The following is a 24,533-nucleotide window of genomic DNA, read 5'->3' as shown; positions in this document are numbered from 1 at the left end:
TACAGCACGCGGATATAACCACAGGGATGCGGTCATCGGCCAGGTCCAACTTCCCATACAGAGAGCACCAGCAGCCCTTTAACAGCCAAAAGCACACTCCACAGTCATTCTGCACTGGCTCAGCCTGTTGTTGAACTGCTCCTTGCTGCTGTCAATGCTCCCTGTGCAGGGTTTCATGAGCCACGGCATCAAAGGGTAAGCAGGGTCTCCAAGGATCACAATGGGCATTTTGACTTCCCCTATGGTGATCTTCTGGTCTGGGAAAAAAGTCCCAGCTTGCAGCTGCCTGAACAGGCCAGTGTTCCAAGAGGCATGTGTCATGCACCTTTCCGGGCCAGCCTGCGTTAATGTCAATGAAACGCCCACAGTGATCCACAAGTGCTGGAGAACCATAGAGAAATACCCCTTCCGATTAATGTACTCGGAGGCTAGGTGGGCTGGTGCCAGAATTGGACTACACATCACATCTGTTGCCCCACCGCAGTTAGGGAAACCCATTTGTGCAAAGCCAGCCACAGTGTCATGCACATTACCCAGAGTCATGGTTCTTCTGAGTAGGATGAGATTAATTGATTGGCCCTGCAAACTTGCATCAACACAATTCCAACCGTCGACTTTCCCACTCCAAACTGGTTAGCGACCGATCAGTAGCTGTCTGGAGTTGCCAGCTTCCAGACTGCAATAGCCACCCACTTCTCCACCATCAGGGCAGCTCTCAATCTCATGTCCTTGCGCCGCAGGGTGGGGGCGAGCTCCTCACACAGTCCCATGAAGGTGGTTTTTCTCATGCGAAAGTTCTGCAGCCACTGCTCATCATCCCAGACTTGCATGACGATGTGATTCCACCACTCAGTGCTTGTTTCCTGAGCCCAAAAGCAGCGTTCCACAGTGGTGAGTATGTCCGTGAATGCCAAAAACAAACTTGTGTCATATGCGTTACTTGAGTCGATATCATCGTCAGAATCCTGTCACTTTCGATCATAAGGAATAACTCGACTGCCAAACATGACGTGCTGGTGAGACTCATCAGCATACTCCTCAGCAGTTCGGGCTCCATTCCCGCAGACCGAAAGGGAAGACAGAGCGCGTTGTACAAAAACCGTTGAAAGATGGCGCCAAATGTGGACAGAAGCAAAGGGAATGCTGGGATGCGAACCGATGCATCACGGGGCATTGGGACAGGACCCAGAATGCCCCGCACCCCCTGCCCCCTTCCCACAGCACCAGAATGGGAAGAGGTGCTCTGTGGGATAGCTGCCCATAATGCACTGCTCCCAATGCCGCTGCAAGTGCTGCAAATGTGGCCACGCCAGTGTGCTTGCAGCTGTCACTGGGGACTGCACCGCTTTCCCTACTGCGCTCTCGGAAGCCGGGTTTAACTCAAAGCGCTCTATATCTGCAAGTGTAGCCATGCCCTTTTGTCAGCTGAGGCTGGTACGTAAAATCTTCTCCTTAACGGTAACTCCCAAAGATTTATCCTTTTTTCAGAATGGTTATCGTCTCCCATTGTTCTCAGTGGGACTGAAGTCATGAGCTACCCTCAGTTAAGCGTCTTTCAAAACGGCCAGTGCTTCCCATTGTTCCCAGCAAGAGTGAAGCCAAGCTGCCTTCAGAGAAGATGTTGACCACCTATGCTGTCAGCAGGCTGAGGGAAAATCTCTGAGGAGCAGCTGAAGAGAGAGAGCAGCCATGTTTGCTCAAGAGTTCTTGTGGCCTTAGTCCCCTGAGAACAAGAGGTGGCAGTCATTTTGAAAGTGCAGTTCTACTCTGAATTCTCTGTAGTAAAATATTCTTCAGCCTCAGCTGTAGAAAACCTTTTTGGTTTTGCAGAGTGACAGGGAAAAATGACTACTAATTCTAAACGAAAAATTCTTCATATGCCACTTACAGACAAGATTAGTGAGTTTTAACTATATGGGAAGTTTCAGACATCTGTTTCATTCCTTATGGCCATGGGAGGGGCAGGGGGGAAGGAGATCTGACATATTCTACATTTTTTTAAAGACCCATTTTAAAAATAATTTTAATTGCTATACTAATCAATGGATTTACTTGTAAATTCTCAGAAAATTCATTCTATGCTCAAAGAGTACGAGCTGTAATTTTGGGAAAGATAATGCTCTATTTTCCATACATAACAAAGAAGCTGAAGCCCTCTTTTAAGTGCAAAATTCAACTCAATGACGGATCTGCAACTGTTGCCTGCAGAACACTGCCTAGTTCAACTGAGATGCCAAGTTATATTATCTAACCCACTATGAGGCCAACATTTCCCATAATGTATGCATGAATGTGCGCACCCCACCCCAGTCCCTTCACATAGACACATTGAAGATAAACTATTACACCCATTGGTCAAGAAACATTTAACTCTATTTGGCCAAGAGAGTAACAAAAACAAGAAATACATTTCCATAAAAAAATAACTACCCTCGGACTTCAGAGGCAGGATCACAATGCTGTTTATTACCACCGAGTTCTAAGGAGATACTAGTACAGCATGGCTATTCCGAGCTATTGCTGTGTTACACAGTGAAAGTCTGAAATGTGAGCTGGAGGTCATATTACATACAAAAATGTATGAAAAAATATGGATTTTAAATAAAGAATTATCACAACTTGAACTTTTTACAATACATTCTTGCTGAGATTTCCAAAGTAGTCTAGGAACAGAGACATCTTCCACAAAAATTTGTCTAGATTAATTTGAAAATTTCATGCCATGTCTTCCAAGGGCCACCCCACTCCGCTGACTCCTTCTTCAGGAAACTCCTTTCTTCCTGGTGAGATCAGTCCAAAGTACCTAGAAATTCAAAAGGAAATTCAAAAGGGGCAAAGGCAGACAGCACAGATAGACATGAACAAACAGTGGAAACTACTTTACAAGCAGCCAAGGAAAGATGCTGTAACTTATCAAAGCTTAACCAGATCACAAAATTCTAAGAACAAATCTCCCTGAAAGGTATTTCATTGCTGATGTTCCACCTTCACACCTCAATTCAATGTTTTGAATGCTGAATTTCAAATGTTACCAAGACAAGTGGCACATTTCTAGTTGGGCCATTAGCTATTACTAAACTGAAGTCAAAACAGAAAGATCTGCAAATATCTGCTCTCCCTCTGTCAATATGGAGACAATGTATGCAAAAAATTAAACCAAAATTAAACCAACCAGAAACTCACCTTCCAGAAAAGCAAACTCATCAATAACTTCAATGGCATTATCTGTAAAACAAAGTGAATTGAAAACAATTGGCATAGATAAACCAATCCAAGTGCAGAGATATTTTAAACACATCAGTATATGATTTTAACAATGACTTTTTAAAAATAGGTTTATTCATTTTGGAGACTATGGGGAGGGGAAGGGGAATATTTTACAGTGTAATATTTGGCAGAAGAGAACCTTTTTCTTTTCACTTCTGGGAACAAGATAATACTGTTTTAAATCTGCACCCACAATGCCACAAAACACATGGAATCGTCTGGAAAGAGCCTTCAGTCAAATAACATTATTGACAAAGGTTAGCATAACAAAAATGGTCTTCTTACCCAAGTCTTTCCTTTGCAGAGTTTTCCTTTTTCCTTGTTGAGCATACACATAAGCATCTTTAGCTATGGTTTCAACAAACAACTCCTACAGGATGGAAGAGACAGATTATTACAACAAGTGAAAGGTGTGACTGCAACCTGTTGTTACAAGCACAGTTGAGCTCTGAAGGATTAAAGGACAAAATTACACCCTCTCCCCCTCTAGATGCTCCCTTTCCATTGATCAGCTCTAAGAATATTCAATGAAACCTTTAAACTAGACAATTACTGCATATCAGGGACAAGTGTTATTATGGTGCCGGGGGCGGGGGGAAGGGTTGTCTTTAGAGGTCCCTGTGTATATCTGGAGGTGAGGGAAAGGAGTTTCAGAGTAACAGCCGTGTTAGTCTGTATTCGCAAAAAGAAAAGGAGTACTTGTGGCACCTTAGAGACTAACCAATTTATTTGAGCATGAGCTTTCGTGAAATTTATTTGAGCACGAAAGCTCATGCTCAAATAAATTGGTTAGTCTCTAGGGAAAGGAGTGTGAGTCTTGCTTTTCTTCTCTCTCAAAACATCACACTTGAACACGCAACATACTTTTCTGATTCTGTGAACCAGTTATCCACTTTCATGGATTACTGAGGCCCATGGTTAATATTCCTACCCCAGGACCTGCAGCTTGCAAAATTATGACATTTGATTATTTGAGCTTAGCAGGCTTTGCTATCCAAAGTAAGTATTTGTCAGGGATACCAGCTACCAACTGCCCATCACTGCACCTTCTGAGAGCCAGTCATATCTGCACAACTTTCAATGGACAATGTAGAATAACCTATCTATAAGTACCTCCACCTACCACCAAATGAGCTTCTTAGTTGCAGCAAATAAATACATCTTGTACTGTGCCCTGAAGGACATGGAACCCAGGCTCTGACTGATCAGAAGATGGAACAAATTCCACAGCTAGACACTCTCCACTGCCCAGACACCAGACTACAAGAGCACAACCACTGGAACGGAGAGCAAGAGTAGCTCAGCTGATCTCATCAGGGCACAGAGAGACCATTTACAGCTTATCAGTCATAACACTTGGAACTGCAACCAGAAGCAAGCTGGAATCGAGTGCAGAGCAGAGGTGTACAGTGCTCACGTCAGCCTGGTGCACTAAGAAAGTGGGTTGCCACATTCTGCACTAGCTAAAGCTCCCAAGTGCTCTTCCAGGATAGCTTTGAGAACATTATAGCAATTCTGCATGCAAGTGACAAAGGATTTCTGCAGCAAAGTCTGCAACCTCCTAGACAGCACTTATAGCCACCACTATTATCTCAAATTAGGAGAGCCCGAGGTTGTGGAATTCTTTGACAAAGGGCAGACATGCACCTTTAACAGAGGGAGTAAACAACCTCCTACCAACTCTCCAGACTCTTCTCCCTTCCAGCATCCTCGAGTTCAGGCTGAGCCTTACCCAGCTCATGATCATCCAGGTCCCTATCTTGGCCAAACAAGGCAATGCAGAGGTAGCAGAACCTGCTATAGGGAGATGACAGACAGGACCTTCAGCAAACTGAACTGCTGAAGCATTCTGGGCTTCTACAATTTCCCTTAATGGTTTCACAAACACTAAACAGCTAAAAGAACAGGAGTACTTGTGGCACCTTAGAGACCATCTTAATTAATTAGCCTCTTTCAGTTGGTATGGCTACTTCCACCTTTTCATGTTCTGTGTGTGTGTGTATATATATATATTTATTTTCTTACTATATGTTCCATTCTATATATCCGATGAAGTAGGCTGTAGCCCACGAAAGCTTATGCTCAAATAAATTGGTTAGTCTCTAAGGTGCCACAAGTCCTCCTGTTCTTTTTGCGGATACAGACTAACACCTCTGCTACTCTGAAACTGAACAGCAAGACTGTTGTGCTCTAAAAAGAGAAAGTTTGAGACCAGGTTGTAACTGACAAGGCAAATAATAGCAAGTGGTGATTTTCTGAGCAAGGTTATAAGCACTGCTTGTTAAGGAGAGATTTATCTTGCTCCCTGAGAAGAGGCACCCACTATCCCATTCAGTATTAGATTGGCCAGCTCCCCGCTGGCTGGCGAGAGTCCATCTGACAGGCTGTCACACACCGTCCCGCAGCACGCACAGGCACTTGTTGAGCAGGACAGGTGACATTCAGCTTCAATGCTGCAAATGTGAAACCTGGCAAATCTGCCTCAGGTCTTCTGATCCAATCAGCAAATGTAACTTCTCATAAAACAAGCCCTTAAATGATTGCACCTTTATGGGTACATGTAAAGAGATTTCTGTTCTCTCCTGCCACTTTTTCCACGGCACAGGAATGCAGAATTTTTATATGCTACAGTCAGATTCAGAGCAAGCTGATCATCACAGGCCTTCAAGTCAAATTATCTGCCCTAAACCATGGTAACCTGCAACAAAAATCCAGGAAGGGAGAAAAGTGCAGGCTACTCTGTCAGCCAGGAAGAATAAGTGACATTAATGAAATGAAGGAAGCTAATAGATAAGATGAGTTAAACAGGATAATTAGTGAGGGTAACTGAAAGAGAGCTGGAAGAGCCCTGAAAGAGACCATAATAAAGCCACACAAGCCTCAGCACCAATCTAAATGAAAAAGTCTCACAACCAAGACAGAAAATGGACTGACTATTGAATGAAAGCGGAAGCTGGATTATACAGCCAAAATCTCTGCAAAAGGGCTGCCGGAGATATTGCTCTCCAATGGGAGCAAGTGACTGAACGAAACATTCTAAGGGTCCTACAAGGCAATTCATTCACATGCTCATTTTGGAGGTGGCATAGAGCTGCCCCACTCAAGCAGAATTGCTCCTGGAATTCTCCAGGACAGAGGCGTGCACACTGGACCGCTCCGTGGGATGGTGCAGTATGCTTCCCCGCTCTGTGTCCAGAGAGTTCTAATGGCAGCTGCAGGAGTCACTGAGTCACGCCCTGCCTACTCCTCATCACCTGTCGGGTTAGTTTGCCTCCTAGGGGATGCTAAGAAGGAAGTTATCTTAGCTCTTGCCTACATTTCCAAACTGGTCTCTTACTGCTCTGCTCCCTAACAATTCCTAGCCACATCTCTGACAACTGCCTCCTGCCTTTAATGCTCCTGCTATGCATGGAATAACCTCCCTATTCTGGTCTGTCAAGCTACCATTCTCTTGCCATTCAAATCCATCCTAATGGCTCACTTCTTCCACAATGCCCAAGGAGGAAATTAACAACATTACCACTTTTTAAAAAAAATCCTAGTCATTCCCTCTTCTGTTGTTCCCAAAGCATCCTATCTCCCTGGAACAGAGACTGTCTGAGCTCGGTGTTCCATAAAGTGTTGAGCACACAGTCAGCAGTTAAATAATAATAAATATGCCATAGCCCAGGGGTCCCCAACGCGGTGCCCGCGGGCGCAATGGCACCCGCTGGGGCAGTTGTGCGCACCCGCAGGATACCGTGCCGCCGAAATGCCGCCGCTGAGCGCAGCTGCAGAAGAACCGCCTGCCGAAATGCTGCCGAAATGCTTCTTGCCACTGCTGCTTCTTGGCAGCATTTCAGCGGCGGGGTGTCTGGCGCCCGCCACAGTCTTCTGGGAATAGGAATATGCTATTCCCACGGAAAGGTCCACTGCCATAGCCTACAGCCACAGGCTTCTTATCAGATTAACGAACATCACAAGTCCGTACCTGGGGCACCGAAAGTCCCTTCCCCTGCTTCTTGTAGGATGACAGCCTCCCCACTGGATCAAGTCCAGAATTAACTTCAAATCTTAATCCTCCACTGCATCTATCATCTCAGAGTCATGTTCCTCTGGGACCCAATATTGCTGCTAGTAACAGGCAAACAGTGACAGAGGAAGCTGTACAACCTAAACAGGTTATTTTCAGTTTTGCTTTGCCATAAGAGAGGCATGGACACAGCCCATGTTGTGGCACCATCCAAACTCTAGGAGGCTGTTGTGGGGTAGAGGCCAGAAGAGAAGAGGGAGATTTTTTTAAAAGAGTCTTATTTTACATTGCAACCAGAGAAGTTTACTTTAGTTTCAAATTATATATGATAAGTTCTTCCAGGGGACAATGTTTCCCTGAAATGCAGCTGTGTGTTAGCAGGATCAGGCTCTGATCTGATCTGACTAAGAATCTCTTGAACACTCAAGTATCAGAGGGGTAGCCGTGTTAGTCTGGATTTGTAAAAGCAGCAAAGAGTCCTGTGGCACCTTATAGACTAACAGACATATTGGAGCATGAGCTTTCGTGGGTGAATACATGTTGCATCCGACGAAGTAGGTATTAGTCTCTAAGGTGCCACAGGACTCTTTGCCGCTTGAATACTCAAGGGTTTCAAAACAGTCTGGCATCTCTTATTTGGTCTTGTTTATGCGGAGACAGTGGAGAGAATTGTGCTAATTTATGCCAATAACTGGAAAGACTTGCTGCAAATAACTGATTTTGCAAATTGATGACATTGACCAATCTCAATTGAAAAAGCAGATTCTGTACCTTAAAGCGCATTTCTCTCTACTTATTTTGAGAGGGTTTTTACAATCTTGGGTATATGCTAGTAAGTGTTCTGTAATGTTTTGTAAAAGTAAAAAAGTTTCAATAGTAAGAGATCTCACTGCTGCCCTATAGGTAAATCATATGTGGAAGTGACAGTTTTATGTGTGAATTATAGAGTGCAGATTAATAACACTACCTAGCTTTTATCTAGCACTTTTTGTCAGTATGCCTCAAAGCACTTTACAAATGAGATCAGTGTCATTATCCCCATTTTACAGATGGAGAAACTGAGTCACAGAGAAGTGAAGTGATTTGCTCAAGATCATACAGCAGGGCAGAGGCTGAGCTGGAGCCCAGTGGTCTGTCCACTGGGCTATACACTGAGATTATGATGGCCTGGCTCTTTGTTGCTTGTGCATGAAAATAAGCAATAATCTGAAATGGACAAGGATCTGTGGGTTACAGTGGGTCACAAATTGAATATGAGCCAATGTCATGATGCAGTTGTGAGAAAGGTGAATATCACTCTGGGGTATATTAACAGGAGCGAGGTATGTCAGACACAGGAGGTAACTGTCTCTCTCTACTCTGCACTGGTGAGGCCTCAGCCAGAGTAATGCATCCAGTTTTGGGCACCACATGTTAGGAAAGACATGGACAAATTGGAGCAAGTCTAGAGGAGAGCTACAAAAATGATAAATGGTTTAGCAAACTTGTCCTATGAGGAAAGATTAAAAAAACTGGGCATGTGAGAAAAGGCGGAGCGGGGACCCAACAAGAGTCTTCAAACATAAGGGCTGTTATAAAGAAGACTGTGATCACTGGTTCTCCACGTCCACTGAAGGTAGGACAAAAAGAACAGGAGGACTTGTGGCACGCTGGAGACTAACAAATTTAACATTCTATGCATCCGATGAAGTGAGCTGTAGCCCACGAAAGCTTATGCTCTAATAAATTGGTTAGTCTCTAAGGTGCCACAAGTACTCCTATTCTTTTTGCGGATACAGACTAACACAGCTGCTACTCTGAAACCTGAAGGTAAGACAAGAAGTAATGGGCTTAATCTGCAGCAAGAAAGATTTAGGTAGGTACTAGGGAAAACTTTCTAAACATACGGATAGTAAGAAGTGGAATAGGCTTCCAAGAGAAACTGTGCAATCCCCGTCACTGGAGGTTTTTAAGGACAGGCTGGATAGACACCTGTCAGGGATGGCCTAGGTTTACTTGCCCTGCTCAGCGCAGGGGACTGAACTTGACCACCTACGTTTCTGTGATTCTAAATTCTTCAGGCTTTGAAGCACAGAGTACTTCAGCCACCAGTTCACATTGGGGCGGGAACACGTGTTGCCTAAATGACAGCAGGACCTATTGCCTGTGACCAGTGCAAGTAACTGACCTGATGCCAAATACAATATAAATCAACGTGTATCCAAGGGCAGCGGTGACCAGCACAGCTTCACTTAAAAAAGGTAAAAGCTGCCTGGGGCAGGTAGTTCAGAAAGGGAGAGAGGGAAGAGAGGAAAGCAGCAAACAGAAGAAATAGCGGAAGAGAGTCAGAGTGTAACGCAAGAGGAAAAGCAAAGTTCAGAAATAGGACAGACCCACAGCCTCCCTGTGGGCACCCACCCCCAGCTCTGGGTGCTCCCCCCATGGGCACCCCACTTCCCCCATGAGCACCCCACCCCCACCTCTGGGTGCTCCCCCCACAGGCACCCTACCCCCACCCGTGTGTGCTCCCCCCCACAGGCACCCCACTTCCCCCATGAGCACCCCACCCCCACCTCTGGGTGCTCCCCCCACAGGCACCCCACTCCCCCCACGAGCACCCCACCCCCACCTCTGGGTGCTCCCCCCACAGGCACCCCGCTCCCCCCACAGGCACCCCACCCCCACCTCTGGGTGCTCCCCCACAGGCACCCCGCTCCCCCACCTATGGGCACCCCCCGGGCTGCCGGGCCGAGGGAGAAGGGGACGGCGGATCTGCGCACCCCCAGCGCCCGGGCAATCGGCCCCGGACGCCCCTCACCGTGGCCCGGGCCAGGACGAACACGGCCTCCTGGCTGGCCAGGCTCACGTCAGGGTCAGCTTTGACCAGCGCCTTCACCCGGGCCAGGGGCAGCCGCGCCAGGCGCAGCGGGGCCGCGCACAGCGACCCCGAGCCCGGCTCCTCCGCGGGGGGCGCGGGCGCGGACCCGGCTCCCGCCTCCGCTGCCGCCGCCGCCGCCATGCTGGACACGGGCGCCCAGCGCGCCTGCGCACCGGCCGCCCGCTCGCCCCACCGACGAGACCGCGCGTGACCTCCCCGGGAGCGCGCGCGCTTCCCCCAGGGTCCCCGCGCGCCCCTTCAGCCCGGGCCCCTCCCCCTCGTGACTCCGGGCCCACGTGTCTCCCCCCCGGGAAGGTGGCGCGCAGCCCGGCCCGCTCGGGGGGCCCCCGGGGGGCTGCGCTGTCCGGCCTCCCCAGAGCGGCCAGCGGGGCCAGAGCAAGGGGCGGCCGGGCCGGGTGCTGGAGGGGGAGTGACTGGAGCGGGGCGGGCAGCGGGGGCTCGTGCCCGGCTAACAGCCATGACAGGCCGGGGCCCTCTCGCGTTCCCCCCGAGCGCCCCCGCCCTCTCCCCGAGCGCCCGAGCCCCCCGCCCTCTCCCCGAACGCCCCCGAGCCCCCCCGCCTCCGAGCCCCCCGCCCTCGCCCCGAGCGAGCCCCCCGCCCTCTCCCCGAGCGCCCCCGCCCTCTCCCCGAGCGCCCCCGAGCCCCCCCGCCTCCGAGCCCCCCGCCCTCGCCCCGAGCGAGCCCCCCGCCCTCTCCCCGAGCGCCCCCGAGCCCCCCCGCCTCCGAGCCCCCCGCCCTCTCCCCGAGCGCCCCCGCCCCGAGCGCCCCCGACCCCCCCGCCTCCGAGCCCCCAGTGCCCCCGAGCGCCCCCTCCCCGAGCCCCGAGCGACCCCGACCGCCCACGCCCCCGAGCCCTCCGCCCTCTCCCCGAGCGCCCCCGCCCCGAGCGCCCCCGAGCCCCCCGCCTCCGAGCTCCCCGAGCCCCCAGTGCCCCCGAGCCCCCCGCCCTCTCCCCGAGTGCCTCCGAGCGCCCCCGAACCCCCTGCTCGAGCGCCCCCGCGACCCCAGTGCCCCCGAGCGCCCCCGAGCCCCCCGCCCTCTCCCCGAGCGCCCCCGACTGCCCCCAAGCCCTCTACGACTGAAGCTCCGAGCGCCCCCGAGACCCCTGCCCCCAGCGCCCCCGAGACCCCAGTGCCCCCGAGCGCCCCCGCCCCCGAGACCCCTGCGGCCGGAGCCCCGAGTGCCCCTGAGGCCCCCCGAGCCCCCTGCCCCCTACCCGAGCGCCCCAGTGCCCCCGAGCCCCCTGCCCCCTCCCCGAGTGGCGCCGAGTGCCTGAGCCCTGAGTGCCCCCGAGACCCTCCGCCCCCTCCCCCAGCGCCCCTGAGCCCTCTGTGGCTGGAGCCCCGAGCCCCCCCGCCCCCTTCCGAGCGGCCCTGAGCGCCCCCGAGCCCTCTGCAGCTGGAGCCCCGAGTGCCCCCGAGACCCCCATGTCCCCGAGCCCCCTGCCCCCGTCCCCGAGCGCTCCCGAGCCCTCTGTGGCCGGAGTCCCGAGTGCCCCCGAGCCCCCAGTGCCCCCGAGCGCCCCTGAGCCCTCTGCGGCCGGAGCCCCGAGTGCCCTGAGCCCCCCCACCCCCTGCCCCCTCCCCGAGCCCCCTGCCCCCTCCCCGAGCCCCCCCGCCCCCGAGACCTGAGCGCCCCCGCCCCTGAGACCCGTGCGGCCGGAGCCCCGAGTGCCCCCGAACCCCCAAGCGCCTCCGCCCCCGAGCCCCCTGCCCCCTCCCCAAATGCCCCCGAGCCCTCTGCGGCCGGAGCCCCGAGTGCCCCCAAGCGCCTCCGCCCCCGAGCCCCCTGCCCCCTCCCCGAGCACCCCCGAGTCTCTCGCCCCCGAGCCTCCTGCGGCCGGAGCCCCGAGTGCCCCCGCCCCACAGGGCAGAAGGAGCCCCCGCCAGCCTGCCTCAGCCGTGCCCGCTGGCCCCACCCCTGAGCACCGCCCCGGCCACGCCCCAAGCTCCAGAGCGGAACGGGGGAGCTGAACCCCGGCTTGCCTCAGAGGAGGGGGGCACAGCCTGGAAGGGGCCACAGCCTAGGTTAGGGAAGGCTTAGCCTTCCCTGGCCTATGATATCCGGCCCCCCTGCTTTTAGCCTTCACAACATCCCCAGCCAAGGGGTTCCCCAGGATGTCTGTGCCTTGTGTGAAGCACTTCCTGAGGTTTGCTTTAAACCTGCTGCCGATTCATGTCATTGGGTGACCCCTAGTTCTTGTGTTATGAGAAGGAGTAAATAACACTTCTCTAGTCACTTCCTCCACCCCAGTCATGATTTCATAGACCCCTTTCATAGTGCCCCCAGGTCGTCTGTTTCTAAGGTGAAGAATCCCAGTCGTCATAGGGAAGCTGTTCCAGCTATCCGATCCTTTTTGTTGCCCTTCTCTTTACATTTGTTAATTCTAATTATTTTTTAGATGGGGCGACCAGAACTGCCCACAGTGTTTGAAGTGTGGGCATACCATGGATTTATGCAGTAGCATTATGATTTTTTTTCTGTTTTCTTATTTAGCCCTTTCCTCATGGGTAGTGGGTGGAGCCCCACTTCAGGGAGGCTAGCCTCTGGCTCCACCCCTTGCGCCCCCCTCCCTTGCAGCCGGAGCCCCGATACCCCTGCCCGCCCCACATCCCTCTCCCTGAGACCCCCTCCTCGGCCCGAGACTCCCCTCTGTGGCCAGACCCTGAGACCCCCTCCCTCTGTGGCCGAAGACCGCCCTGCCACAGCCCAAGCCCCGAGACCTCCTCCCTGCCCCCCTGCAGCCAGAGCCCTGAACCCCCCTGACCTCCCTCTGTTGCCAGAGCCCCCTGGCCCCCCGAAGCCTGAGCCCATCTCCAGGGATGGAGCCCCAAGACCCCCTGCTCCTCCCCCACAGCTGGAGCCCTGAGACTCCCTGCCCTGCCCCCTGCAGCCAGAGCCCCAAGACCCCCACACCCCCATAGCCCAAGCTCCGAGACCCTCTCCCCGCTCTGCAGCTGGAGCACAGCCCTGAGACCCTCCTCTGCAGCTGGAGCCCCGAGAACCCCCTCCTCCCCCATGGCTGGAGTCCCTCCCGGTCATCACAACCCAACTCTCTAGACTTCAAGTTCTAATAAGTGAATCCTGCATTACTGTCTCCTGTTTCTTCCTATCCTTGCAACAAAGCCCGTTGCCAACTGTGTCAACATATCTATTTAGGGGACACCATCACAGGGCCTAATCACATCAGCCACACTATCAGAGGCTTGTTCACCTGCACATCCACCAATGTGATATATGCCATCATGTGCCAGCAATGCCCCTCTGTCGTGTACATTGGTCAAATTGGACAGTTTCTACTCAAAAGAATAAATAGACACAAATAAGATGTCAAGAATTATAACATTCATAAACCGGTCGGAGAACACTTCAATCTCTTTGGTCACTCGATTACAGACCTAAAAGTGGCAATTCTTCAACAAAAAAACTTCAAAAACAGACTCCAAGGAGAGACTGCTGAATTGGAATTAATTTGCAAACTGGATACAATTAACTTAGGCTTGAATAAAGACTGGGAGTGGATGGGTCATTACACAAAGTAAAGCTATTTCCCCTTGAAAAGGAGTACTTGTGGCACCTTAGAGACTAACCAATTTATTTGAGCATAAGCATCCGATGAAGTGAGCTGAAGCTCATGAAAGCTTATGCTCAAATAAATAGGTTAGTCTCTAAGGTGCCACAAGTACTCCTTTTCTTTTTGCGAATACAGACTAACACGGCTGCTACTCTGAAACCTATTTCCCCTTGTTTATTTCCCCTCATATTGTTCTTGTAAAGTGCTGGAAATGGCCCACCTTGATTATCACCACAAAAGGTTCCCCCCCGCACCACTCTCCTGCTGGTAACAGCTCACCTTTCCTGATCACTCTTGTTACAGTCTGTATGGAAACACCCATTGTTTCATGTTCTCTGTGTATATAAAATCTCCCCGCTATATTTTCCACTGAATGCATCCGATGAAGTGGGCTGTAGCTCACGAAAGCTGATGCTTAGATAAATTTGTTAGTCTCTAAGGTGCCACAACTCCTCCTTTTCTTTTTCCTAACAACAGGGTCCCCTCCCCCAGAGGGGTGTCCTCAGTGAGCAAGGATACCGTGACAACATTAGGAAGAAGGGTCCCAACTATGAAATCAGTTCCCTCTGTTCCAGCTTGATGTTCTCCTTCCCTGAGGCTTTCATCCTCCCCAACAGCACAAAGGCTGCCAGACTGGGACTGGGCCCGCTCTGCTGTGTCCTGGAAAGTCTGGTCTGTCTCCCTGAGCTCCTCCGGTTCAGCCCATATTCAGCCTCTGAGGGCCAGGAGCTGCATGGACCAAATGCACACATAGACCACCTGCCCACAAGGCAGGTAATCGTATTTGCTGCATTCAGTGCATATCCCCCACCCTGTTGCTGGCCATCTGCTTATATTATTTTGACTCTTGCAGGGTTTTTGTTCTTTGTTTTTAAGGGGGATATTGGGCTAAGTTTAGCATATGTTTGTTAGGTGTGTCTGGCTCTCATGCACCCTCAAAATTCCCTTGCAAAATTCCCATTTGCTGCTCCACTGGTCACTTAGGAGCTGACTTTTTAAACCCCTCTTCTTCCTGAGTTAGCCCCACCCCTCCTCAAGGGTTCCTAAAGGGAATAGGGATCAAAGGATGCTGGGCTAGGTAGGGTAGTATTTTCTGCATTTTACAGATGGGGAAACTGAAGCACAGATGGATTAAGTGACTTGGCCAAGCTCATATAGGAAATCTGTGGTAGAGCAGGGAATTGCACCCTGAGCTCCCGAGTCCTAAAGTCTCTGGGTCTGTCTACACAGCAGTTTGGAGTGAGTGGGAGTGAGCCTACTAGCCGGGGTTTGACAAACTCGAGCTGGCAGGGCTAGTGCTGTTGACACTCTAAAAACAGCTGCTCTGACACTTAGGGGGTGGGGTGGGTTTCAGAGCCCGAGCTCCAGCCTGAGGTGCAACTTCAGCTATTTCTAGAATGCTAGTGTGAGCCCCACGAACCTGTCTGTTGACCCAGATGGGGAGGCTTGTGTCTGCTTGCTCCAAAGTGTAGACATACCCTTAACCCCAAGGCCATCCTCTTCCTAAAGTTCATGGGGTGTTCTCTGCATAGAGCTCAGATGGCAGACCAGGGCTTGCCTCCTGCCTCGGAAGCCCATTCGTTCCCTGCCCTCTTGGACCCCGTGTACAGCTGCCGCCTCTGAGACAGCAAAACTGGCCACTGGCCACCCCGCAACAAGAAGAATGGTCTTAGTGCTGACCATAGCGAATTATTACTAACATGTTTAGAGAGCCAGTTTACACACAGGTTTCAGAGTCGCAGCCGTGTTAGTCTGTATTCGCAAAAAGAAAAGGAGGACTTGTGGCACCTTAGAGACTAACCAATGTATTTGTAAGCAGTGTCAGGATGAGCTCCACCCTGACATCTGGTGGTGAGGTGTGGCAAGTTGTGGAAAAGAACTTCAGGGGCTGATCTCATTTGCATAGGCACACCCACCCCACCTAGCATGAGCCCATAGCTGCCCAAATGGTCACTTTGGCTGTTGTGGGATCCCCAGTGTCTCTGTTATTGGGTCAGGAAGAATAAATTGTTATTACCCTGACTATGGGAACTGTGCTTGGAACTGTACTGGGCCTTTTGTTATGATGGAGGGACTCACCATCAACTAAGCAGCACTCCCTATGCAAGAGACATGGGTTCCAAAACTCTGTGAATAGAGAGAGGCTGGGGATAAGTATTAATACTTGGTGGTATGGGCCTCTTGGTGAGGTCCTTGCATGCTAATTTCACTTCCTCCTCTCTCTACTGTGGAATATCAGAGCTAATTTTGATTCCATTAGGAGTCTAGTTACAGGCTGCTGAGCTGAATTCACTTTGGGCTAATGGTGCACCAGCACTGAGGCTCCCCTACTACAAGCTGAATTCACCTAAGAGCTGAAATCACTGAGCGTTGTGTTAAGTAGGCGGAGGAGCCTGAAGATATATTGTGGAGGAGTTTGCAAGGAGTGCTGGAGTGCCTTGTGGACAGGCTGGTGGAGCAGTTTGTAGGACGGTAGGAGCTGCTTGTGGGATGCGGAGCGGAGCAGTTCGTGGGACGGCGGGAGCTGCTTGTGGGGAGCAGAGCCGAGCTGAGCGAAGCAGTTTGTGGGGCAGCTGGCGGGGCGGAGCGAAGCGAAGGCCTATGGAGCTGTGGGGCGGTCAGTTTCAGATCATGTAAGGTGCCCCTTACCTCTCTCTCTCTCTCCTCCTCCCCCCCCCGCCCCCCAGGTTGGGAGGTAAAGCTCTGCAGATAAACTTTCGAACTCTGGGACTGCCCTGACCAGGGACAGAGACTTTTGGGCCACTGGACTTTTGGCACTTTAGGTGATTTGGGGTTGCTGGACTCAAGAACCAAAGGGAAAGGACAAGCCCCAGTTTGCTTGGGGTGCGTTTTTTGCTCATGGGTTGTGTTATGAATCCTGTTGGTGATGTTTCCCCAACATAATGCCACATGGTTTCTCTCTGTTATTAAAAGGCTTTTTGCTACACTCAGACTACGTGCTTGTGAGAGGGGAAGTATTGCCTCTTGGAGGCGCCCAGCGGGGGTGGTATATATTTGTCCCAGGTCACTGGGTGGGGGCTCAAGCCGGTTTGTATTGTGCTATTGGAATGGATCCCCTAGATATTGAACCCGGCCTTTGTTGCTGCCAACTCTGACGGGCAGAAGGGTTACATATTTGAGCATAAGCTTTCGTGGGCTAGAGCTCACTTCATCAGATGCATTCAGGTTCCTAATGGTCAGGGCTACAAGAGGAGGGTATAACAGTTCTTCATTTTAGGGTAACTTTGTTTTCTGTGGTTCTCTTGTTGTTCTTGTGCTGCTCCTTGGGGTGTTTCCAATGCTTGGCATTGTGCAATAATAAACTAGTGCCCAGAGCTCTATCTTGGTGGAGAAAGGCCATTTGAGATGTTTTCTGGAGCTGAGGCAATACTTAAAGCACATGTTCAGTGCTTTGTTAAATTGTGATCTTAATGCTGTTGAGCACCATGGGTCAGATATTTAGGGAGCTAAAGATGCAGATTGGTGCTCAATGGGGTTTTCAAAAGCAGCTAGGCATCCCACATGGCGCTTTAAAAATCTGCCCGTCTCCTCAGAGTTTTCATCTCCGGACTGGACTACAGATGCCAGAATTACCTTGGGCCCTAGTTACAGCGATTTTCCAATTGCAACTTCTCAGATCCTTTCTTTCCAGTAATTCATTAAAATATAAACCTCAGGGAACAGGAATAAGCATATTAAAACCAGCAATATATCATAGTAAAGCCCCTTGGAGGGCGGGAGAAGGAAAGTATTTCCAGTATTTGGGGAAGGGCCTCACTTTATTTTCCACTGAATGCATCCGATGAAGTGAGCTGTAGCTCACGAAAGCTTATGCTCAAATAAATTGGTTAGTCTCTAAGGTGCCACGAGTACTCCTTTTCTTTTTACACACAATTGGTGTATTTTGCTGTTGTTTTATCATTTTTCTTAGCTTATCCTAACATGGCAGCGCCATCCAGACTAAAGGCCTGTACACTGTCGAGAGCTTGAATGTGCTCAAGTGAAAAAAAAGCGGGCACTTTAAATCTTTTAACCAGCAAGGTGGTATAGCCACCAGCCAGCTGGCAACTGCCCTGCTCCACAACTCTCCATAAGCCTTCCCATCCCCCACTTTTGGCACATTTCCAACCTCTCACTGTTACTAGAACCCCCAGTCCAGTGCTAGGTCACTCACATAGCACGTATTATTTGTTTCCCAAATGTCAGTTAATGTGTCCGACCCCACAGAGGCAGGGCAGTACTGTTACCCCCCATTTTGCACAGAGAACTGAGGCTCAGTGAGATTAAGATCAGAAGCAGGTGACAGTTGCAGCTGATCTGTTTTAACTGTCTCAACCAATATCCCATAGGAAGTCTCTGGTAAGCCAGGGACAGAGCCCAGATCTCAAGGGGAGCAGGTGTATGAAGCTACTTCCTTGATCACAAACAAGATCATCCCTTTCCTTCCTATAGGCCTTTTCCTTGGTCATTGCACTGACATTATTCATAGGTAGCTATTTGCTATCTGCAGTGTGTCTCGGTGCTTCAGAGAAGTGAGTATGCCGGGTTGCTCTACTGTGCACACAAGGTGGCCTGTGGGAAGAGTTATTTTGCTCTGGGCGAGTCCTTGATTCTGCTCCAAGCTGTCAGGTACTTGCCCTACCTGTTCACAGAACGATCTGACTTTTTGGGTAGGTTTTAGAAGATGCAAATCCGCTTTTAAGCAAAATCTGCTTTAACGGAATTGACAAAAAAAAAAGTCCTGATGTGGAACCATACTGTCCCCTCATGGATCAGCAGCAGGGTTTAAATAGAGGCCCTCAGATTTACATCGCAGACAGGTACCCTTTGAGCTGGCATACACTTTGCTCGTGAGCTAAGCGATTATTTGCTCAACAGCAGTAAAAAGGGGTTGGAATCAGGATTCCTGGGTTCTGTTCCTGGCTATGGGAGGAGAATGAGGTCTGGTGTTTAGAACAGAGAATGAAAACAAGGCCTAGCACATTCATTTCAAAAGGCAGTGTAGCTATGCGGAGGAGACTGGAGTCTGCCATATTTAAGACCTTCCAGCTCTACCAACAGTGACTTTCGGCAACTGCTCTAAAATGGGGGAAAGGATAACGGAGGACCCTAAGGTAGTGCGATAACAATAGACGACTGTGAGCTCACATTATCATTACATGACAGCATTAGGGGAGGCAGCATGGTCCAGCAATGCGTGTGCTAGGCTGGGACTCCAGATACCTGAGTTCTTTCCCTGGTTGTGACACTGCAAAGTCACTTAATGTTTCTCTATCTGTAAAACAGGGGCATTGATACTGGCCTCCTTTGGAAAATGCTGTGTTACCATCCCCTCAGGAACAACTCCCTGCCCTGGCAACACAGTTGCTGATTGCGAATGCCTTGTGCTCTCTGCAAATCTCATGATGCTCTGAGGAGCAGGAGCAGTGCATTCAGTTTGGCCATTGTAACACTATATGACTCACTAACAAAACTTGTCCAGATAGTCACCCACAGGAGTGTAACCATCTCCCTGTAGTATAAAGAGAGAACCTGAGACATGAGGCATAGTATAAGGGGCCTGAAGTGACGCCTAAGGCCTGAACTAAAGTCAGGCCCTGCTGATATAAAGCAAAGTTAGCAAGAGTCAGGCCCTGTTATAAAACAAATGCCTGTTTACAGGTGCACTGTCCGGCACAGGAACTTGACAACAACATGGCTTCGTTCCAAAAACACAAGCACTCTTAGGCACTAGATATTCACATAAACACATTCCAGAAGGGTGGTACCAGGACACCCTGATACAAGGTTATGGTATAAACACACTCCCCAAAGATAATACAGGACACACTGACCCCTCCTAAAGAGATAGTAGGATGACAGGGTGATGGCTGGAGATGTTTTGATCGAGCCAACATGTACAAGGTAAAGGGTGGGAACTAACCACATCAGAGGGGCAATATGTAACTTGGTTGTTTCAGCATAAAAAAGGGCCACAGAGGGGGTGTCTTTGTCTGGCCTAGTGGGGAGCAGAAGATCCTGCCGCTCACCGAGCGGAGTCCATTGTCACGGGCATACATGTATTAGTGGCCCCATAGAGTCTGCCAGGTACTAGTACTGTGCTTTCTCAGCAATAAACCTGGCTGAGCACCTTCGCTACTAAACCAAGTCTGTGGCCTTCTTGGGCAGTTCAATCAAGATCAGCTGTACGGGCTGTCTGCGCAGAGCTGGTGCAGCACATGGAGAGAACACACGCAGCCAACAACCGATAACACATACTTCAACTTCAAATCAATATAAAGTTCTTACATCCAAAGGAAAGCTAAGGGAAGAACTGAGGGTTTGGTTTGATGGCTGAACTGAAAAATCGAGAAAAAATTTGGTTAGTCACAAAACAAAACGGAATTTTTAAATTTTTTCTTGACAAAATGAAATAATTCAGGTCAAAGGAAACACTGTGAATGTTGTCTTGAAATGAAATGCCAACATTTTCTACAAAAGTTTCAAAGTGGTTTGTTTTGAAAATGTCAACACAAAGCATCCTGACATTTGCAATTTTGGTTTTTGGGTTTTTTTTCAGACGAACTATTTGCCAAAGTTGACCCAAATTTGCAAATAATTTTGGACCCTGAAAGATGCATTTTTTGGAGTGAAATTTCTATTTGCCAGAAAACAATTGTCCAACTCTACTCCAAAGAACCAAGGCTGTGTAGCTACGCCCAGCTCAGTGTCAGCAGGACCCGGTGCTACCACTCTGGCACCGACTGAAGCTAGGTCAGAAAGAGCTGCTCCCCCGCCCCTCGCTGCTTTTCATACAGACCACAACTACTTCCTGAAGTTAGACAGTCGCTTGTCACGCACCTGGCAAAAGCCTTTGGTTTCAAGATGCAGTGAAGGCAGAGGGTGATCAGGCTACATACAAATGCTGGATCCCAACCTCCCACGGGCAATTCTGCGTGAGGACATTTGAATCTACATGGAGAGAGGGAGAGAAGCAAGCGCGTGGTGACAGAAAATGGTGAGTAATTTACTGTGTCTGAGTTGTTCACACCTGGTCTGTGAGGAACACAAGGGCAGGAGAACAGGACACAGCCAGTGGGGCAGGATTCCTCCATAGCAGTAGGAAAGATGGAGTGTCTTATTGCCAGCCAGACTCAGCAAGAGCAACACAGGGTGAGCCTTGCTCCAGGTCAGAGGAGCAGCAAAAAGCATTGTGCAACACATCCCCGTGGACAGTAGGACTTTTGCATTTGTCCAATGTGGTGCACAAAGAACCACCAGAGGATATCAGATTGCTTTGCAGTGTGAGATGTAAACCAGATGGGGATCACTTTACTCAGCACTGAAATGCAGCCGCCTTTGGGTCAAACCCAGAAGCTGGATAGAGGCACACAGTGACACTAAACAAACTAGGTCAAGATGTGATGTCTTTTTCAAAGCTACACTCTAGTTCAATCACAAGCTGTTGGGCTCGATGCAGGAATCACAGGGCAAAACTGGCTTGTGCAGGGCATCAGACTAGTACAGGGGTTCTCAAACCGGGGGTCGGGACCCCTCAGGGAGTCGCGAGGTTATTACATGGGGGGTCGCGAGCTGTCAACCTCCACCCCAAATCCTGCTTTGCCTCCACCATTTATAATGGTGATAAATACATAAAAAAGTGTTTTTAATTTATGGGGGGGGGTTGCACTCAGAGGCTTGCTAGGTGAAAGGGGTCACCAGTAAAAAAGTTTGAGAGCCACTGGACTAGAAGATTGGGTCCCTTCTTGCTTTAAAATCTATGAAAGCAGAGAAGATTACTGTACACGAGTGACACCAAAGAGGCATTTAGGGAGGTAGAATACAACAACCTGAGTTGGACTTTGGTCAGGATATGGGGGTATCAGCAGCTTTAGTTCATAACTGGACTTTTTTTCCATCCTTTTTTTTTTTTTTTTGAATTCATGAAATGGCTGCAAAATGGACATTGGCGTGGTTCAAAAAGCAATTCTGGGTCAAATATTCGCACTTGTGAATCTTGAAAAAGCTGGTTTATACAGTTGCTTCTTCAGAAGCCACCTGGCCTGTGGGGGAAGTAAAGACTTGGAGGACAGATGCCACGTTCTGTCTCCATCTGTGCTACTGCTGGCCCGTAACAATACTCATCTTGCAACTGCTGGGGATAGTGGCTACTTCCGTGCCTGCTCCCCTTGATGCCAAAGAAAGCTGGGAGTGCTCCCGGCTTTAGAGATCAGGCAACTCATTTAGGTGCCTACATTTAAGCACTCAAGTTTTAAAATTTTGCCTTTATCTTCTTTGTGTCCAATCCCCCATCTGTAAAACTAAATCATGTACAAGTACAAAGTACAATTTAAGTCTGGGAGTAGCAGGGGGAAGAGCAAAGAGCTTTGGGAGAGCAAATCCAAACGTGCTGATTAGCTGTTTTGTAAAGGGACAAAATAGGTATTGCACGGGCTGGGAAATGACTGGTGGGCGGCTCACGGGATGACCCCTTTGTGGGGATGCGGTCCATGCTATACAAAATTTACAATACAAGCTTTACAAAATTCCAACTACATTACACCTGCTGCTCTCTGGCATGCACTAGTTTGGCAGTGCTACCCCAAAAGCAATCAAGGCAGCCATTCCCCGGGGATTTCCAACACAGAGGTTTCTAGGCCATTTGGGCAGCTCTGAAATGCTGTTGTAGAGGCCAGCCCCTCGCTGGTGCAGTTACTAGCCTGCCTCACTTCACAGTGTGAGCTCAGCACAATACTAACCGCACAGGAAACTCACCAGGCACTGCTCTGAAAAGCATGGGGAGCTCCTCCCACACAAACACAGGACTCGCTCTCCCAGATGGCGGTGACAGCGAGGGCAAGGTGACGAGCAGAGGCATGCAACTGGGACTGCCTCTGCCTACAGCTGCAGCGGTCACTAGTGAGGCCATGGTTCCCAAATGGCAGCCTAAGCTGACACCCTTGAGTCAGGCTATTGCACCTGCCAGGCTTTGCAAAGAAAAATGCAACTGGGGTACAAGTGAGCTGCCTGCTAGAGCCATGGCCAGTCAGCTGCACCCAGGAGGGAATTTTTCAAAGGGGTGTGTGACCCAAGGGATGCACCTAAGAGCAAGCGGGTTTTAGGGCACAAATACTTTGCACTGGAAATTGCACTTGTAATAGGGTGCAGCCGACACCAGCAACTCTGCATTACCTGTCCAGAGAGGCCCAGCCACGCAGCAGCCAACGTCTCCAGGCAGCAGCGGGCTCTCGGTTCACACAGCAGCCAGGCTGACAGGTTCCCTGGGAATCGCTTTGCAGCAAGATGGTCCCAGAGGGACCAGGAGCAGGATGGAGAGGGAATGTGGCTGTCTCCTGACTCCCCTCATTTTGCCATTGACTTCGATTGGGGTTGGGAGCAGGACTGGGCCCTTTGCTCCCTTCCAAACCCTGTGCAGTGTCTGGATACTAAATTCTACTCTTCGCTCTGTTGGTGTCAGCGTGAAGTAACCCCACGGGGTCAAAGTGCCCCTCCCATTGGAACCCCTTCGGAGGGCACCGCGGGAGAAGGAACAGAGGAGAAAAACTCCCCGAGAGTGACCCATGGAGCTTCTCCAGGTTGTTCTGTTGGGGGCTGGGTGCTTATCTTTGCCCCCATCCGCAGAACAAGCAGGAGGTTCAACCCTGAGATTATTCAGCCACTGCCATCAGCATCGAGGCCCCGTGGCTCCGCAGCCGCGCCAGGGCCCCGTTGGCTGTTTGGACTGTAGGCTCTTTCTCTCCAGTTTTGTGCCGATCCTTACGTAATGGGACCTCTAGTTGTTACTATAATACAAAGAATGATCGTTTGCCAGGTGGGATGTGAAATGTTTGTGGTTTTAATTAATTTTACTCCATGGACATTGTCAGGGTGATTGCCTAGAACTGTCCTTAATGATCCTCAGACACATGTGGAAATTAACGTTGTCTATTCTGTCCTAGGAAGGAGAACGTGTTAAGCACCTACGGGCCAAGTTCCAAGGGAACAGGCAAAAATTCTCTGAAATGAGCAACAGGCCAGGGAGTCAGCTTGCAGCTTCACTTGCAAAGGAGGAGACACACGCACTTAAACCTGGATCTGAGAGGGACCAATCTACTAAATTACCCAAAACCAGGAGGATGGGTTTGAAAAATGCTCCTTTATGTCAGGATGACGTTCCAGGCTTGGGGCCCCTTTGTGAAGACCCAGCATGGGTGGCTAACTCCAAGGATGGAAATGCTATGGAATCCAGCCTCCACGCAGCCGTTCTGCAAACAGGAATACGAGAGGCACCCCCTGAACAAAAGGGCACAAGGTGGAATTCAAACCTTCCTGAGAGAAGCCGGACTCAGCAGACCTGGCCACTGATCAAACATGCTAGGAATCAAGGGGTAAATGCTGGTGCCCCCCTGGTTCCTGCCAAAGGGACAGCTGTCCCATCCCTACTAGACACTCCAAGAAGCATACCAGAGAAATGGCAACCTAAGGTTCCTAAGAGAAAGCTGCTGCCACATGCAACAGCACTGGGAGTCAAGCCAATGAAACCCCAGCGCCCTCCTGAAGTGGATCTAGAGGGGTTCTGGAAGGCTGCTGCTATCAGAACACATGCTTATCCTGCACCAGAGCCAGGGAGAGGCATGAGGCATGGTATGTACGCGAGTACTTTGGTTACATGCGAACCCCCAGGCAGCTAGAGGAGAGCGGCCCTACAGGATGGGGAGTCACTAGTGCAGGAAGGAAAAGCTGCTGAATTAGGATCTGGAATTCCTTTGAGTGGAAGGGAAAGATGCGGTTCTGGGAAAGAAGAGGCAGGTTTTATAAACAT

At 50.3% G+C, this 24,533-nt stretch overlaps 2 protein-coding genes across 2 annotated transcripts in view; one reads left to right on the top strand and one right to left on the bottom strand.

The window, feature by feature from the left end:
• Window positions 1–2,446: 2,446 nt before the first annotated feature.
• On the bottom strand, window positions 2,447–10,277 carry POLE4 (DNA polymerase epsilon 4, accessory subunit). The gene is made up of 4 exons (XM_077805451.1): window positions 10,077–10,277; window positions 3,553–3,637; window positions 3,184–3,225; window positions 2,447–2,803 (listed from the first exon to the last, which is right to left on the bottom strand). The coding sequence occupies exons 1-4, from the start codon at window positions 10,275–10,277 to the stop codon at window positions 2,790–2,792; spliced, it is 342 nt and encodes a 113-aa protein (XP_077661577.1). The 3' UTR covers window positions 2,447–2,789.
• A 10,331-nt stretch (window positions 10,278–20,608) lies between these two features.
• PRAM1 (PML-RARA regulated adaptor molecule 1) overlaps window positions 20,609–24,533 on the top strand; it is a 35,936-nt gene continuing 32,011 nt past the window's right edge. Inside the window, exons 1-2 of the mRNA XM_077842092.1 lie at window positions 20,609–20,729; window positions 23,671–24,355. Of these exons, the coding sequence (XP_077698218.1) occupies window positions 20,727–20,729; window positions 23,671–24,355 (688 nt within the window). The 5' untranslated portion in view covers window positions 20,609–20,726. The remainder of the gene's footprint in view (window positions 20,730–23,670; window positions 24,356–24,533) is intronic.

Source organism: Eretmochelys imbricata, chromosome 25, assembly GCF_965152235.1.
Source record: "Eretmochelys imbricata isolate rEreImb1 chromosome 25, rEreImb1.hap1, whole genome shotgun sequence".
NCBI classification, from domain to species: Eukaryota; Metazoa; Chordata; order Testudines; family Cheloniidae; genus Eretmochelys; species Eretmochelys imbricata.
Note: the sequence above shows the minus strand (reverse complement) of the source record. Positions and strands in the feature narration are given on the sequence as shown.

Bases quoted from the DNA above. Each gene is read 5' to 3' on its own strand.
- POLE4 (XM_077805451.1), bottom strand. From the start codon at position 10,277: ATGGCGGCGGCGGCGGCAGCGGAGGCGGGAGCCGGGTCCGCGCCCGCG. The intron at 3,638-10,076 runs GTGAGGGGCGTC...TCCATCCTGTAG, and splicing joins TCGTCCTGGCCCGGGCCACG to GAGTTGTTTGTTGAAACCAT. The intron at 3,226-3,552 runs GTAAGAAGACCA...TTTGTTTTACAG, and splicing joins TCTGCAAAGGAAAGACTTGG to ATAATGCCATTGAAGTTATT.